The sequence below is a fragment of the Aphanomyces astaci genome, assembly GCF_000520075.1.
Source record: "Aphanomyces astaci strain APO3 unplaced genomic scaffold supercont1.9, whole genome shotgun sequence".
NCBI classification, from domain to species: Eukaryota; Oomycota; class Saprolegniomycetes; order Saprolegniales; family Verrucalvaceae; genus Aphanomyces; species Aphanomyces astaci.
In genome coordinates, this window is record NW_009798272.1 from 674,532 (window position 1) to 687,666 (window position 13,135).

Genomic DNA, 13,135 nt, shown 5'->3' on the forward strand with positions numbered 1-13,135 from the left:
GACTGTACAAGTGGGCATGACAAAACATCGACTGCACCAGGCGTTGCACGTATTTCTTCTGTTGATGTGTCAAGAACTGGGGCTCCACTTCGTCCGCCATCAACTCCCACTGCTCCATGACCTAGTCGGCGTCATCGCTCAGCATGGACAAGAAGTCGTCCACGCGGAGCTTTCTCATCGGAGGGGTAATGAATGGAACTGAAAACGGCGCATGATTCCGTTACGCCACCGCTGCCACAATGAAATGCACCGCGTGCTTTGGGTACTTGATCACCACACTTGCCGTCACATATGATCGTCTTGAACCAGGTAAACTCCCAGTGGTTTTTCAGGTCTGTCGATAAGCTCATGGGGTAGCAGTGCCGAAGGGTTTTAAGTCTGGCACTCATACTGTAAGTTGGCCCAACGCTTGACCCTGATGGGACACCTCGACGGTTCTTGACCTCGATCCCCAGCATGAGCCGCTTGACTAGAAGCGCATCCGCAGTCCCGTTACGATGAGTCTTCGTCGACGTCTACCAACTGATATTGGAAGTCGTATCGGTCCTTAACTCCTTCAAACGCTGTCGCATGTACTGTACGTCATAATCGAATCTCACACAGTTTTCCATTTTTTCGCACTGACCTCGCCGAGACATTTGATTGTATTTCTTATCGCTGATTGGGTATAATTTGCATATCCACGTCCTTATATGTTAGCCAATCAAATGTCGCGGCGTGGTTGTAGCGAGGTTGTAGAGATTCACAGCAGTAACGATAACGCCAGCTTAACAGTAAGCAGTGGCACAAGACACACTGCCAGTGTGTCGTGGACTGTGAATTGCTCGTTCGCAGTCAGGCCCCGATGTTGCCGAACAACGACGACAAACTCAAGGGTGACGAACTCAAGGGTCACACTAGGGCGAGCCATGTTGGCGGAACACTGCAAGTGGCGCTGAATTTCTACTCCCATAGTAGTGACGGAGGCCTTCCTTACTCGACGTTTGGTCCGCAGAGAGCTAGATTTTCAGGACCTATGGGCAACATCGTCAGCACACCACACGTCGTGGAGTTACTCGACATGCGTGGGCAAGAGTGTGCGTTTGACTTGGACCTCCATGGCTTCGTGCCACTTGGAAACGTGCCTTCTTTGGCAACGGACCTGCTCGATGAGCATGGAGAGATCGCAGACTTGGTCGAAGACACACTCAGACTCGTCACGGCACACGTGGATGCGGTGGTGCGTGGACTCATTCCATCTACTGAAAGCCTATCGATCTTCACAACAATGACACGCTGCTCAAATCCGCACAACTCGGCACACAGCCAACGACGGCCATCTCCGTTAATTCACATCGACCACACCCCCACGTCCGGCGCATCGTTCCTCACCAAGTTCCCACCCGACATCCAAAACGACATCCAAAGCGGCCGCCTTCGCGTGCGCATTTTGAGCGTGTGGCAACCTCTAGTGCCCAAAGTGTTGGACTGGCCACTGGCACTGGCAGATGCGCGAACCTGTCCGCCGACAGCGCTGCTGGATTCCGAGACTAGGCTCGCTCATGGCAACATTGGAGCCATGTCTCTTATGACATACGACCCGACCGTTCAGTGGTGGTACTGGAGTTCGATGACACATTCAGAGGTTCTCGTGATCAAGAACTACGACTCGAAGGACAGCCAAGGCCGCACGCCGCACACGTCCTTCTTCGACCCGCGTAGTGTCTCGTCCCCAGGCGTCTTCCGCAAGAGCGTCGAAGCTCGGGTCATCGTCGCCTCGACGATGTAGATTAACTTCGTTACGCTCATGCGACCTACGAATATCCACCAAATGCACTTCATTTATGTAACTGTCAAACGAACGGTTACCCTGGGTACTTTATCAACCGGTTACTCCGGATAAAGTCATCATTGGCGGTTTCAATTGACAACAAGAAGTTTCCATCATCGTCTAGTCGCCGCCGAAACATGACGGTATCCCCTACCAAGCACAACCAAGAGCTCACGACGGCGTCATCATCTGGACCCGTCCACGCCAGTGTGCTCCAATCTGGGAACGAAGCGGCGCTGGTCAGTGCCAAGGCGCGATGTGAAAGTCAAATGATAGCCAAGGACTTTCAAGGGGCATATGCTACCATCGTCGAGTGCATCAAGGATGCCGTGGGAGTGTATGGGAAGAGTGCGCTCAGTCTTGTGCCGTACTACTTGTGCATGGCTGAAGTGGGGCTTGAGCTGAGCCACATGAACCAAGTGGAGGAGGTGCTCGCGCTGTGCATTTGGAACATCGTCAAGGCGGCCGAGGACGACGCTGCCAACGAGCCCAAGACGCTCGTGCATCGCGCGGTGGTGTGCAAGTTGTTTGGACGGTACCACTGTGAATGCGAGCAGTTTGACGAAGCCGTGAAACAAGCAGCCAACGGCGCGTACTACGCTTCGGTAATCCACGGCCCCGAGCACATTCAAACGTCGACTTTGTACTTTACCCTTGGCGCGATCTTTCAAAAGATGTTTCGAACTGAAGAGGCGCTCGGGATGTACGACAAGGTGGTGGAAATTTGGTTCAAGCACTTGGCCGCGGCGACGCGGCGCCAACGGGGTGGTCACGATGACGACGACGACGACGGCGGCAGGGACGTTGTGGGAGCATCCAATGGCACCATCCACCCCGGTCCTTCGTCCGCGTTGCCGGCACATGCTGCGAAGGACACCGCAAGCCCAAACACTGAACGCATCTACCACGAAGGCTTGGCCATGCTAAAGCAAGTGCTATCGACCAGAACCAAGGTACAGTTGATTTGCCAATACAGATATATAGGAAACAGCAATGTGACGAGGCGGGGGTGGTAGATTCTAGGCGATACCCACATTGCCACTGGCGAGGTGCAGTATACCGTGGTACGAATCTGCTTCCGATGCTTCTTAGTGTGTCGAGCTGGAAACTTATGAATGTATGACGTGTAGGGACTGCTGAGTTTTTACATGAACGACCACGACTCGGCCAAGGCAGCGATTGAGAGCGCATTCAGTATTTACACGGATGCTTTGGTATATATATATATATTTACTCCACTACTCCCATGCATGTGTCCATATTCAGCTTGTGATGTCAATGCAAGTCGTACTACCCACACTATTTTGTTATTAGGGCTCGCTGCATCCATCTACCATGGACGTGCAAACCATTTTGGACCAGTTGGCTTAATGTATGCTCTACAACGCTTTCTTCTTCTTCGATGACGTGGCAGCATGATGGTGTCGAAGGACGGGAGGTGGCTGTACCGTCCATTGCACTGTGGACAACATGGGGGTCTTAACCATCGACTCAAACGGATCCGGCGATTGGAAATACGTCGACCCGTACATGTGTTGCTACAATATTACCATGAGTTCGAAGTAATTAATAAGCAATGAATGCTCGCACTTTGCAATATTATGAATTTGCTATAAATACACAAATTTCCGAATTTTTCGCGATTCGTAAACCCGATCACAAATCTCGCCGCGACATTTGATTGGCTTTCCCGATTCCGCAAAAAGTCAAAAGAAAAATAGTGGAGCCAATCAGCGATGATATGGTTGGCGTGATTTGATTGAATAGAGTCTGGAATTTCGTACCAAATCAATACTATTAATAGTAATAATACTTTTGATATATAACGATAATAATAATAATGGCAGTGTTTGTAGCAAAAGAACGACATTTTGTGAATAGTTACTTGATCGGGCGGAAAGCGCAAGTTCAGTTTCCATGCATGGAGCATCATACGCGGAGCCAAGTCGTCGTCGCTGCCATACGTTACGTCGCCCACTACAACGGTCTTCAGTCTCGATTGATTCAACCTCTAATATATAGATATAGTACATCTGTAGTTGATGTTCTCAACTAACAATGATTACTTAATACGTGTACAATAATGTATGTACCAATGGGGTATCCGTGATGGCTAAGATGCAAGCGAAGCTGGTGGCGGCGTCCGCTCAGTGGCCGCAAGAGGACTTTGGTCACCGGATGTCCTTCCACCACCCCGTGGCCCAGCACAAACGCCACCGTCGTCGATATCTACATCACGACATACATTCACCACACACATAAATATATTACAAATATATATTATGTCTAGCCAAGTATGTACTACATCCAAGAAATAGGATTTTTCATACTTTGCCATTGGGGGATATTTCCATTTGAAACGAGTTTGTGGTCGAAGGTGAGATGGAATCGTCAAAGATATAACCCATGGGTTCGCTAGTGGAGGCCATGTTGTTGAGTCGGCTGCGTTTGGATGGACAAGAGAGATCCGACATGGATCGGGGGCGGGAGGACGCGGAAGTGCCGATGGGTCCAGCGGCAAACGCGTGGGGCTGCAGCAGGGGCAAGTCATAGCGCACATGGACGGGTAGCGTCTCCGCTTCCATCGCCTTCACTTGGGCGTCAAAACGAAGTCTACAGCCTTGTTACTGTATGTACTGTATATATTGTCGATTTGATACAAATTTGGGGAGGGGGTGCAATCGAATCGCGCCGACCAAACCGATCCGCAATAGATCTGATTGGTTGAATTTCATTTAGAAGGTTTTGATTGGCTAATAATTTTGAGCTCATCTCAAGTAGCCAATCAAATCGATTTCAATTCCAACGAGAAACCACAACACAATGAAATGTCACTCGAAAGTACAATATTGTACTGTGTTTCTACTAAACTGGAGCAACATGGAGAATAAATCGAACCAATCAAATACATGTACACAAGAATCATCGGCAGCCATATTTAGCCAATCCGATTGCAGGAAACCGTCCTCAACGTCAAATTAGTGTGAGAATTTAATTAGTGTGATATCAATCGCCACAGGACACGTTTTTCCATACAATATAGTACAAAGAATAATCAACCGATAGATTTGGCGAATCTTAGCACAAAAGTCAGCCAAATTTTGGGTAAAAGAGAGACTCTGGCGCCACTGGTCGTACTTGTCGGCGGCGGCGCGATCAAAGTACGTTTTCTGAACGTTGTCGCATAAATCGTTCCACTTTTTACCCAAAAACGTAGCGTCGGCTATGGTGGTGGCGGTGCCAGCAGCCGCGAGTTTCCGCCGAAGCACCCCTTGGTCCATGGCAAACAGGGACGGACCGGTGCGTGGCCCTACAAGCAACTTGCTGTGAAACGATCGCAGCAACGGTTGTACGATCATGGGCACGTGCCTTTGAACTGCTTGGTGAACTTGTGCTGGTGCTGTAGGATCACCTTCGGGTGGTCCTTGTCGTGGATGAAGTCGGGTACCCGTGACAGCGTACAACATTTGTGGCCACGGGGTGGAGTGAATGGCATCGTGCCGTGAACCAGCGCCAAGTACTCCTTCTCGGCGCACTTTTTGGCAAAGAGACCGCTCGCTGCCGCCGTGGACCTGCAGAGTATCATGGACGATCGCGTGAGAACACTCGCCGCGACCAAGATGGAGACGAGCGTACTCTTTCGTGAGGCCGACACACATGACGCCAGACGTTGCTACAGACCGATCACGTCCTTGTGAGCAACGGCAACATCAAGTTGGCGTACCAAAGTCCAGTTGATGGATCCAACGGAACTTGGCAATCTCGGGATAGTCACGATGCATGGCCTTTTCAATCGTGACGTTGAAGTCACCGTCGAGACGGACGTCGGGGTTCTATCGATGTCAGGTGATTCACCGCAAGTAAGGACGCTGTGTACCTTGTTGAGCACGAGAAACGCATCCGATTTCGCAAGGACGTTCAGCTGCAGGTCATCCAGCTTCAATGGTCCACCGCGTGGATCGTCTATGGCGTCGTTGTCTAGTTGTCCTTCCTCTTTTCGAGGAGGTTTCCACGCCGCCGACACCAACGGCGTGGATTTTGAGTGCTGCTGTTGCGGCAGTGGGTGGTCCGCAGACGAGGGCACTGATGCTGGTTGTTGACAGGGAACTGCGCTAGTTCCATGGATTGGCAGGCTTGAGGTTCGTCGTCTCGGCATCGTTATTATCTTCTCGAGCGCAGCCTTCGTCACGCGCAGCCTCAACATGCACGAAAAGGTAGAGTTTTCGCTCCACTGGTGCAATAATGCTACGTTCGAAATATAGTATTATAATAATATTCGATCCAATTTAATATTTTGCTCGTAAAACCACGAAATACCCTAAATAACGCTGTATAGGGTATTTAATAGCCTTTAAAATAATATTCGATCCAATTTAATATTTTGCTCGTACTTGTAAGTAATAAAGAAGACGTGAAGGAAAAACCACGAAATACCCTAAACAACTCTGTATAGGGTATTTAAAATTCATTGACGTTAGCTTGTAGCGTAGCGCTAAGTAGCCTCGACACCCATCGTCCCATACAGAGGTAGGGAAAAAGTAATTTTTATCACGAATTATTTAGTTATTTAAATAGAATAATTTATTCTGACTGGGTTGGGTGAGAGAATAAGTTATTTGCTGGAGACCAAGTCCGAATAAGTTTAGCGAGGTGCCTCTAGAAATGAATCAATTATTCATTATCACAGAATTATTCACATTACCATTCATTTCCTCGAAATGTCCTGAACCAGTCATTAAAGTCTCGATAAACAGCTCAATATCAAAACAATTCAAATTCTGATGTCCACGCACCACGACCGTCTCCGCGGCAAGCCCCTTGCAGTGTTCTATTTCACACGCACCTCGCCAGGAATTTCCGTTTGGGTGTGCAAGTGCGGCAAACACCGGACTCAAAATAGAAGTGGCTACAGCAATTTGATGTCGCATATTGAACGCGAGCACCCCGAGTTCGTTCACTTCGACGCCTTGGACCCAGCTACCCAACAAAGTGTAATCGCGTCGTCCACCCCCAAGCCAGTGCAAGCAGTCCATGGCTGGCTGACATGGATTACGGCGTCTCTGATGCCGTTTTCATTCTGTGAGAACGACATAGCCCGGCGTTTTACCACTCTGGGGACCATCAGCGTGAAGCCACTCATGAAATGGAAGCATGCCATGTGTCGCTGGATGGAAAGCAAGATATCCGAGACGCTACCCGAGTCGTTTGCAATCGTCTATGACGGATGGACCAGCGGCTCGACTCACTACGTCGCTATGTTCGCTACCTTTCCCAATAATTACCACCGAGGGTACGAGAAGGTTCTCTTGGCAATGTCGCCAATGAACGAAGAGGACTCGCTGAGCGCAGCGGCACATGTTCAGTACCTTAACTTTGTTTTGGGCGTGTACGCCAAGGACCGCGGGAATGTGGTGGCGTTGATTGGTGACAACTGCTCGACAAACCGTGCCTTTGCTCGCACTGCCGATGCCCCTATGATTGGCTGCGCGTCCCACCGCTTCAACTTGTTCGTTGGCGATGTACTGGCGGAATAGGAAGAGTTGCTCGTGGCCGTCAACGCAATCATGAAGAAACTGACCAACATCATCCAGACGACGACGGAAGTCCGATGCTGATTGCATGTCGATGGCGTCTCGTGCAAAGAAGCGGCGCAAGATGCAGCAGTCTTGCAGAGGGTTCATGGACTGCCGGTTCCTCCGACCGACCTCGAACATGTGCGAGCGCCTGTTTTCAGTGACGAAATGGGCTTTGACGGACCGCTGTCAGAGTATGCTGCCGTCCAACTTCGAAGAACAAATGTTCCTTCATTCCAACGCCTTTCTTTGGGGTATCGACGACGTCAAGAGTGTCATGGAAGGAGTAGCACAGGATGAGTAGCCTACTTGTAGGAAGTTGTTTTGTATATTAATCACAAAAACTGCAGTTTGATCTGAGCTCAAAAACGGTCTCCAAATCGCTTGGGGCGTACTGTGGGCCGAGATACGTCGATTTTTGTGTTTTAGCCATGGATCTTCGAAACTCGTGACTGGAATTTTTTATTAAAAGTTCATTGCACTTCACTATAGAAACGCACGAAAGTCTCGAATTGTATACCCAATCATAATGCAGAAGAGTTTGGTTCAGTCAATTACCATTCGACGAAAAATGCGCAAGCCTCTGGAAATAAATAGTTTTCAGCGGGTAGGGTTTACTTTAAGTTGCCGCAAATGTATTGGAGGGAAGGTTTGCTACATTGATAATGAGAGGTTTTGTTTGAATTATTCGAATAAATTATTCATCCTGTGTGGCTGAATGAATTATTCATTCAGGGTGGTCTCGAATTGGAAAAAGTAACCCTGAACCACACATACAACAAGTAAGTATAATTTATTGCTCGATCACTGGAATAAGTAAAAATAGTATTTTCCCTACCTCTGGTCCCATACCACTGTGTCGCCACTTCGCCGCACTATCGAACACGCGGCGGCTCGCTTCCAGCACATCGACCGCTACAACATAGTACCAGTGGCGTCATAGTGTGGTGTTGGCCTATTGTAGGCGAGGCTAGCCATACGAAAGATAGAGGACTCGGTGCCGAAAGCCAGCCTCATGCACCAGGTCATGAAAAGCGATAAGAAATACAGAAACTCCGGGAAGACAACCCCTGATTATGCAGCATACTTCACGACGCAAGCATGAGCATCGGCAGTCGCATCGGCAACGACAGCCTTACAAAGGTACGCTGAGCAACCCGTTGATTCGGAGGAGGATGGTGGCTAAAATATATATAATATTTGTACCAGCAGAGGGCGGCGATGTATTGCGAAGCAGCGTTGTCACTGGCAAAGGACGAGTTGTACGCTGTGCCATTCTCTTGCGCTTCGAATTGCGGCACCGTCGCCCACACACATGCAAAGGGCCAGCACCACCTTATACAATAGAACTTCAATAAATCTATAGTTAAAACCTAAAAATATATTTATCCCATGTACCATCACAAGGGCGTATTTGCCCAGTTGAGACAATGCGATGGGTAACCCCAGCATGGCATTCCATCTGGCCAGGATGCAAGTCGCTTGGAAGACCCCCGCGAGTTTGCGAACGACCCGAATGAGCTCTGGGTATTCCAACGACCATCACGATGAGAACCCCATAAGATCATGATCAACTAAACCAAGCCAGAGAGATCAGCAGTACCTTGACGGTGCTCAGTCCATTGCCCTTGGTGAACAAACTCTACGAAATGCTAAGTATGACCATTGGGTGTGGCGCGTATTCGTTCTGTAGGATCTAACAAATGACCGAATTATTCAGTCATGTGCAGTACATTTCGAAGGAATGATTTACTTGGCTAATTGTCGGGTCTGTGTGCGGATTGGTCTCTAGTTTGGACGAGTCGACCACGGAATTCAACCATCAAATGGCAACTACTGCTATATATATTATACTGTATTAAGGCAGATATGTTGTATTTTACACATTTGTAGGGCCATTTGAACGTTATACATTGACAAGGAGTCGATTCCTCGAACTACAGTATGACAGTCCGATTGCGCGAATTGTTTTGCACAGTCGCGACCTGTTCTTGCACAAACACTTCGCCCGAGTCTTGGGGTATATATATATATATATATAGCAACCACGGCTCCTTTTAACTTGCATATTGTGTGGCAACTAATAACGTTGATAATACCATGGAAACTAGGTATTTGTCGCCAGGATTACAAGGGGAACTGTGTGTCTATACAGCGGGCGAGTGGATTCAAATGGTCTGCACTTGTCAAATATATATATTCATTAGTTTGGGTACACTTTATGCTCTGGGGGGGGGACTCAAGGGGCCCATGGAAGCAGAAACGTATCCTCCGTAAGAGCTCTTACAGAGGATACGTTTCTGCTCCATGGGCCCCTTGAGTCCCTCCCCAGAGTCGAAACTTCCAACTAAATGCACATTATTCCAAGGTACGCTACATATATATATATATGTAGCGTAACTAATACTTCGAAGTAATAATAATAATAATGCTTGACATCTTGACAGGGCTCGTGGCGCATATGGTCGACGGGTGCTGCAGATGGACGACTTCTTTGGCGAAGATGTGATTCTCCACCATGTCGAGCCCAAGACGATATTCGATACAGCACATTGACATACTGCGATACTTACACAACATCACTTGAGAGGGTACTGTATCTCAACACGTGATATGGAGATGTTTGAAAGCTCGCCGACTTCAGTATCGCATGAATCTCTAATGTGATACTGAAGACGGGGAGCTTTCTGACCAAGGCGAAGCTCGTTCGTCGTGCGGTCATGTTCATGGCGATTCTGCGGCGCGTGAGTGTATATCATGGATTTTGGCATTTTGGCAATGCAGCGAACACAACGGTGTCTTTAACGATGCAATTATGATGATATAGTCGCTCTACTTTCAGCTGCTCGCGATACGAACGATGGGCAAGTTCCCCATAGACGAACAACAGGCGTGGTTACTACTGCGGTACGATCGGAGGTGGCTTGGCGTGACGAGATATGCATGTTGTCGGTAGACTCTTGGGGACAATGCCGTGGGGCTCCATCCAATTGCTCACTTGGCAGCCACAGTCTCACGCATTGCGGGGGTGATCATATGCATCGCATGACATATATCGTAGGTCTCGATAGCGAACGAAGTGATCGTCGCTGTCAGTCTCCTCGAAACTACAGCACGCATCCTCACACAACACACACAATCCACAAGTTATGTTATCCGTAGTCGACATAGATTATCCGGAAATTCATTTAGTCAAATAGGTGCATAATGTTGTACAATTTGGTGCGTGTTTAGGTTTAACTTCAAAATACAGGTGCTCTAATGTTAAAACTGACCCGTGTAATACATTAAACGTGGTGCATGTTTGAGGTCAAACGTTCGAGTGTTGGAAGGTTGTGTACTACGCGATGGAAAAGGCAGGATTGGCGCCGCGGCAGTCGTCATTCCTGTCCCGCGCCTTCTTCAGGAAGTCCTTGGCTCAGCTGCAAGATGAGATCCATCGGGACGTGCATGTTCGATCGCTGTCGCTGTTCGACTTGCTCATGATTGGGATCGGTGGAACCGTGGGCAGCGGGGTGTTTGCCACCGCAGGCTTGGTCCGTCCTCTAACGATACCTTCCATCTCATCCAACGTGCGTAGATCGCTCGATGTTACGCCGGTCCAGCAGCAGTGCTGAGCTGGATTTTCGCGGGCCTGGGGTGTGTCCTCACAGGGTGCGCCTTCATGGAGCTGTCTGGTTTGATTCCTACGCACGGAAGTACGTACGCGTATGCGTACCACGCCCTCGGCGAGTACCCCGCGGTGATTGCCGGGTTTCTCTTAACCCTCGAATACGGTATCGCATGTGCTGGGAATGCCCGCGCATGGAGCGCCAAGTTTGTCGTGTGGATGAAGCTCATGTTCGACGTCGACGGCCCAACGTGGATGAAGCCTCCGGGCACGTCCATCGATCTCTACGCGTGCTTTCTCATGGTAGCCTTCCATTCGTTCCTTCCTCCATTGATCATTTCTAGACCGCGTGCGTCCTCGTGGTGTTGGGCGGCATGGCCATCGGCAAGCGACTCATCAACGCCATCACAGTTACCAAGATTGCAGTCGTGCTGTTCATCATCATCGCAGGACTCACGCAATTCCACGTCGAGTACATGGATCCGTTCTTGCCGCCGTCCACGGTCAACGCCGCCACCGGCCAAGTCGTGTTTGGGTGGCCAGGGGTCATGGTCGGGGCGAGCGCAAGCTTTTACGGGTACATTGGTTACGGTACGAACAAAACACAATCTCCGATATTATTAATATTTAATATGTGTTGGGTTCCTCGTATACTACGACGTATATATATATATATAGTACACTTACCTACTACTCGATCGATCGAATGTAGACGAAGTGTGCTGCCTGGCGGGAGAAGCAATGAACCCCCGCAAGAACATTCCTCGCGCGGTGCTGGGCACAGTCGTCGGCGCCGCCCTCCTTTCAGTGCTCGCGACGCTGTCGGTGGTCGGCATGCAGCGGTATGACCTTATCGACGTCCAGGAATCGTATGGTGAGGCATTCAAATCGGTACGAACCACACTAATTCAAGGTCAAACTCAAGTTCAAATTGACTTTCGTGTAGGTCGGGTACTACTGGGCCAGCCCCATCGTTGAGACGGGCGAAGTGCTGACGATGCCCGTGGGTATTTTGATCGGGTTTCTCGCGCAGCCCCGAGTTCAGGTACAAAAGTACTTTAGCGGGAGTTGTCTGAACATGAAATAGTGTGCGATGGCCAAGGATGGGCTGTTGCCGCCGCTGTTTGGCCGCCTGGACGCGTCGGGCAACCCCCGAGTGGGGACGTTCGTGGCGGGGGTGGTGCTCATTACGTTTGCGACGTTTGTTGAGTTCCAAGTGCTGTGGAACTTCATCTCGCTAGGCATTTTGCTCGCGTTCAACATGACCAACCTGTCGCTCCTTGTCGTGCGGTATGGCCAAGGTAGTCCGCAGCTTCGCGTGGGAAAATGGCGGCTGCAGCTCCCATTTGTGCTGACACTGTTTGGTCTCACGTCGTTCCTCAGTGCATTACATTGGCAGCATGGCGCTATCGCTCCGATCGTTGCCACAAGTACGTGATAATGGTCAATGAACGCTAGAGATCATCATATGAACATGGTTAGGTCGAGGCGCCGAAGCATATGCAAACTACATGACGTCGGCGGGAGTCTTTGTGGCTGCTGCGTGCTCGGTGCTGATGATGGCAGTGACGGCGATCCTGGTGGTCAACCACCCGACCCACTTTGAGGATGAAGACCTAGGCGACGAAGGCAAGGGCTTGTTCCGTTGCCCGGCCGTGCCGTATGTGCCCTGCATTGCGATCTACTTCAACTGGCTGCTCGTCGTACAAATGCCAGGCTATACTGTTCTGATGATGGCCGGATGGGTTCTGCTCGCATCCATCATGTACCTCGTCTACGGAACGCGGCATGGCCTTGCCGCTACTGGTGCATTGTAACGTTGGAATCCCATGCGTACTTAAGCGGATACGATACGTTTTATAGATAAACGCGATTATGTTTTTTCTTTGCCTTTGGTTTATATATTCTCCCTAACATTAGGAACCCGGCATCAGCTACCGGTACGGTAGATACAGTACGTCAGATTCGTCGTGGGCCCTTGGTACACCCAAGTCAGTATCAAGAGAAGCAGATCCTCTTGAAATTTACAGTGCGGAGGAACACGAATGTATCGAAGGTGCAATTAAACCTAATTTTGGAAGATCCGTTAAACTACTTTAACGGTTTAACGTCGACATCATATTCCGATATAAAAAGCAAGTG

General features: G+C 49.5%; 7 protein-coding genes across 8 annotated transcripts; 6 read left to right on the top strand and 1 right to left on the bottom strand.

Moving 5' to 3' along the window:
• Nucleotides 1-760: 760 nt before the first annotated feature.
• On the top strand, nucleotides 761-1,855 carry H257_05039 (hypothetical protein). The gene has a single exon (XM_009829754.1). It carries the CDS (start codon nucleotides 845-847, stop codon nucleotides 1,766-1,768), a length of 924 nt encoding a protein of 307 aa, XP_009828056.1. The 5' UTR covers nucleotides 761-844; the 3' UTR covers nucleotides 1,769-1,855.
• A 92-nt stretch (nucleotides 1,856-1,947) lies between these two features.
• Nucleotides 1,948-3,181, top strand: H257_05040 (hypothetical protein; the record flags this gene model as incomplete). The annotated part of the gene is made up of 4 exons (XM_009829755.1): nucleotides 1,948-2,763; nucleotides 2,827-2,874; nucleotides 2,941-3,024; nucleotides 3,125-3,181. 4 exons carry the CDS (start codon nucleotides 1,948-1,950, stop codon nucleotides 3,179-3,181), a joined length of 1,005 nt encoding a protein of 334 aa, XP_009828057.1.
• Nucleotides 3,024-6,056, bottom strand: H257_05041 (hypothetical protein). The gene is made up of 9 exons (XM_009829756.1): nucleotides 5,688-6,056; nucleotides 5,535-5,643; nucleotides 5,447-5,483; nucleotides 5,180-5,382; nucleotides 4,949-5,120; nucleotides 4,141-4,423; nucleotides 3,904-4,039; nucleotides 3,696-3,787; nucleotides 3,024-3,348 (listed from the first exon to the last, which is right to left on the bottom strand). The coding sequence occupies exons 1-9, from the start codon at nucleotides 6,012-6,014 to the stop codon at nucleotides 3,190-3,192; spliced, it is 1,518 nt and encodes a 505-aa protein (XP_009828058.1). The 5' UTR covers nucleotides 6,015-6,056; the 3' UTR covers nucleotides 3,024-3,189.
• Nucleotides 6,057-6,729: 673 nt separating this feature from the next.
• H257_05042 (hypothetical protein) lies at nucleotides 6,730-7,344 on the top strand (the record flags this gene model as incomplete). The annotated part of the gene is made up of 1 exon (XM_009829757.1): nucleotides 6,730-7,344. One exon carries the CDS (start codon nucleotides 6,730-6,732, stop codon nucleotides 7,342-7,344), a length of 615 nt encoding a protein of 204 aa, XP_009828059.1.
• A 91-nt stretch (nucleotides 7,345-7,435) lies between these two features.
• H257_05043 (hypothetical protein) lies at nucleotides 7,436-7,687 on the top strand (the record flags this gene model as incomplete). Its single annotated transcript, XM_009829758.1, has 1 exon — nucleotides 7,436-7,687. One exon carries the CDS (start codon nucleotides 7,436-7,438, stop codon nucleotides 7,685-7,687), a length of 252 nt encoding a protein of 83 aa, XP_009828060.1.
• Nucleotides 7,688-8,484: 797 nt separating this feature from the next.
• H257_05044 (hypothetical protein) lies at nucleotides 8,485-10,415 on the top strand (the record flags this gene model as incomplete). Its single annotated transcript, XM_009829759.1, has 6 exons — nucleotides 8,485-8,526; nucleotides 8,833-8,910; nucleotides 9,865-9,903; nucleotides 10,059-10,133; nucleotides 10,211-10,290; nucleotides 10,340-10,415. The coding sequence occupies 6 exons, from the start codon at nucleotides 8,485-8,487 to the stop codon at nucleotides 10,413-10,415; spliced, it is 390 nt and encodes a 129-aa protein (XP_009828061.1).
• A 245-nt stretch (nucleotides 10,416-10,660) lies between these two features.
• H257_05045 lies at nucleotides 10,661-12,877 on the top strand. Of its 2 annotated transcripts, XM_009829760.1 has the most exons (7): nucleotides 10,661-10,919; nucleotides 10,964-11,296; nucleotides 11,338-11,584; nucleotides 11,706-11,884; nucleotides 11,940-12,038; nucleotides 12,081-12,423; nucleotides 12,476-12,877. In XM_009829760.1, the coding sequence occupies exons 1-7, from the start codon at nucleotides 10,731-10,733 to the stop codon at nucleotides 12,808-12,810; spliced, it is 1,725 nt and encodes a 574-aa protein (XP_009828062.1). In that variant the 5' UTR covers nucleotides 10,661-10,730; the 3' UTR covers nucleotides 12,811-12,877. The 2 variants fall into 2 exon arrangements, with proteins under 2 accessions (XP_009828062.1, XP_009828063.1); XM_009829761.1 differs by having other exon boundaries at nucleotides 12,081-12,877.
• Nucleotides 12,878-13,135: the final 258 nt, after the last annotated feature.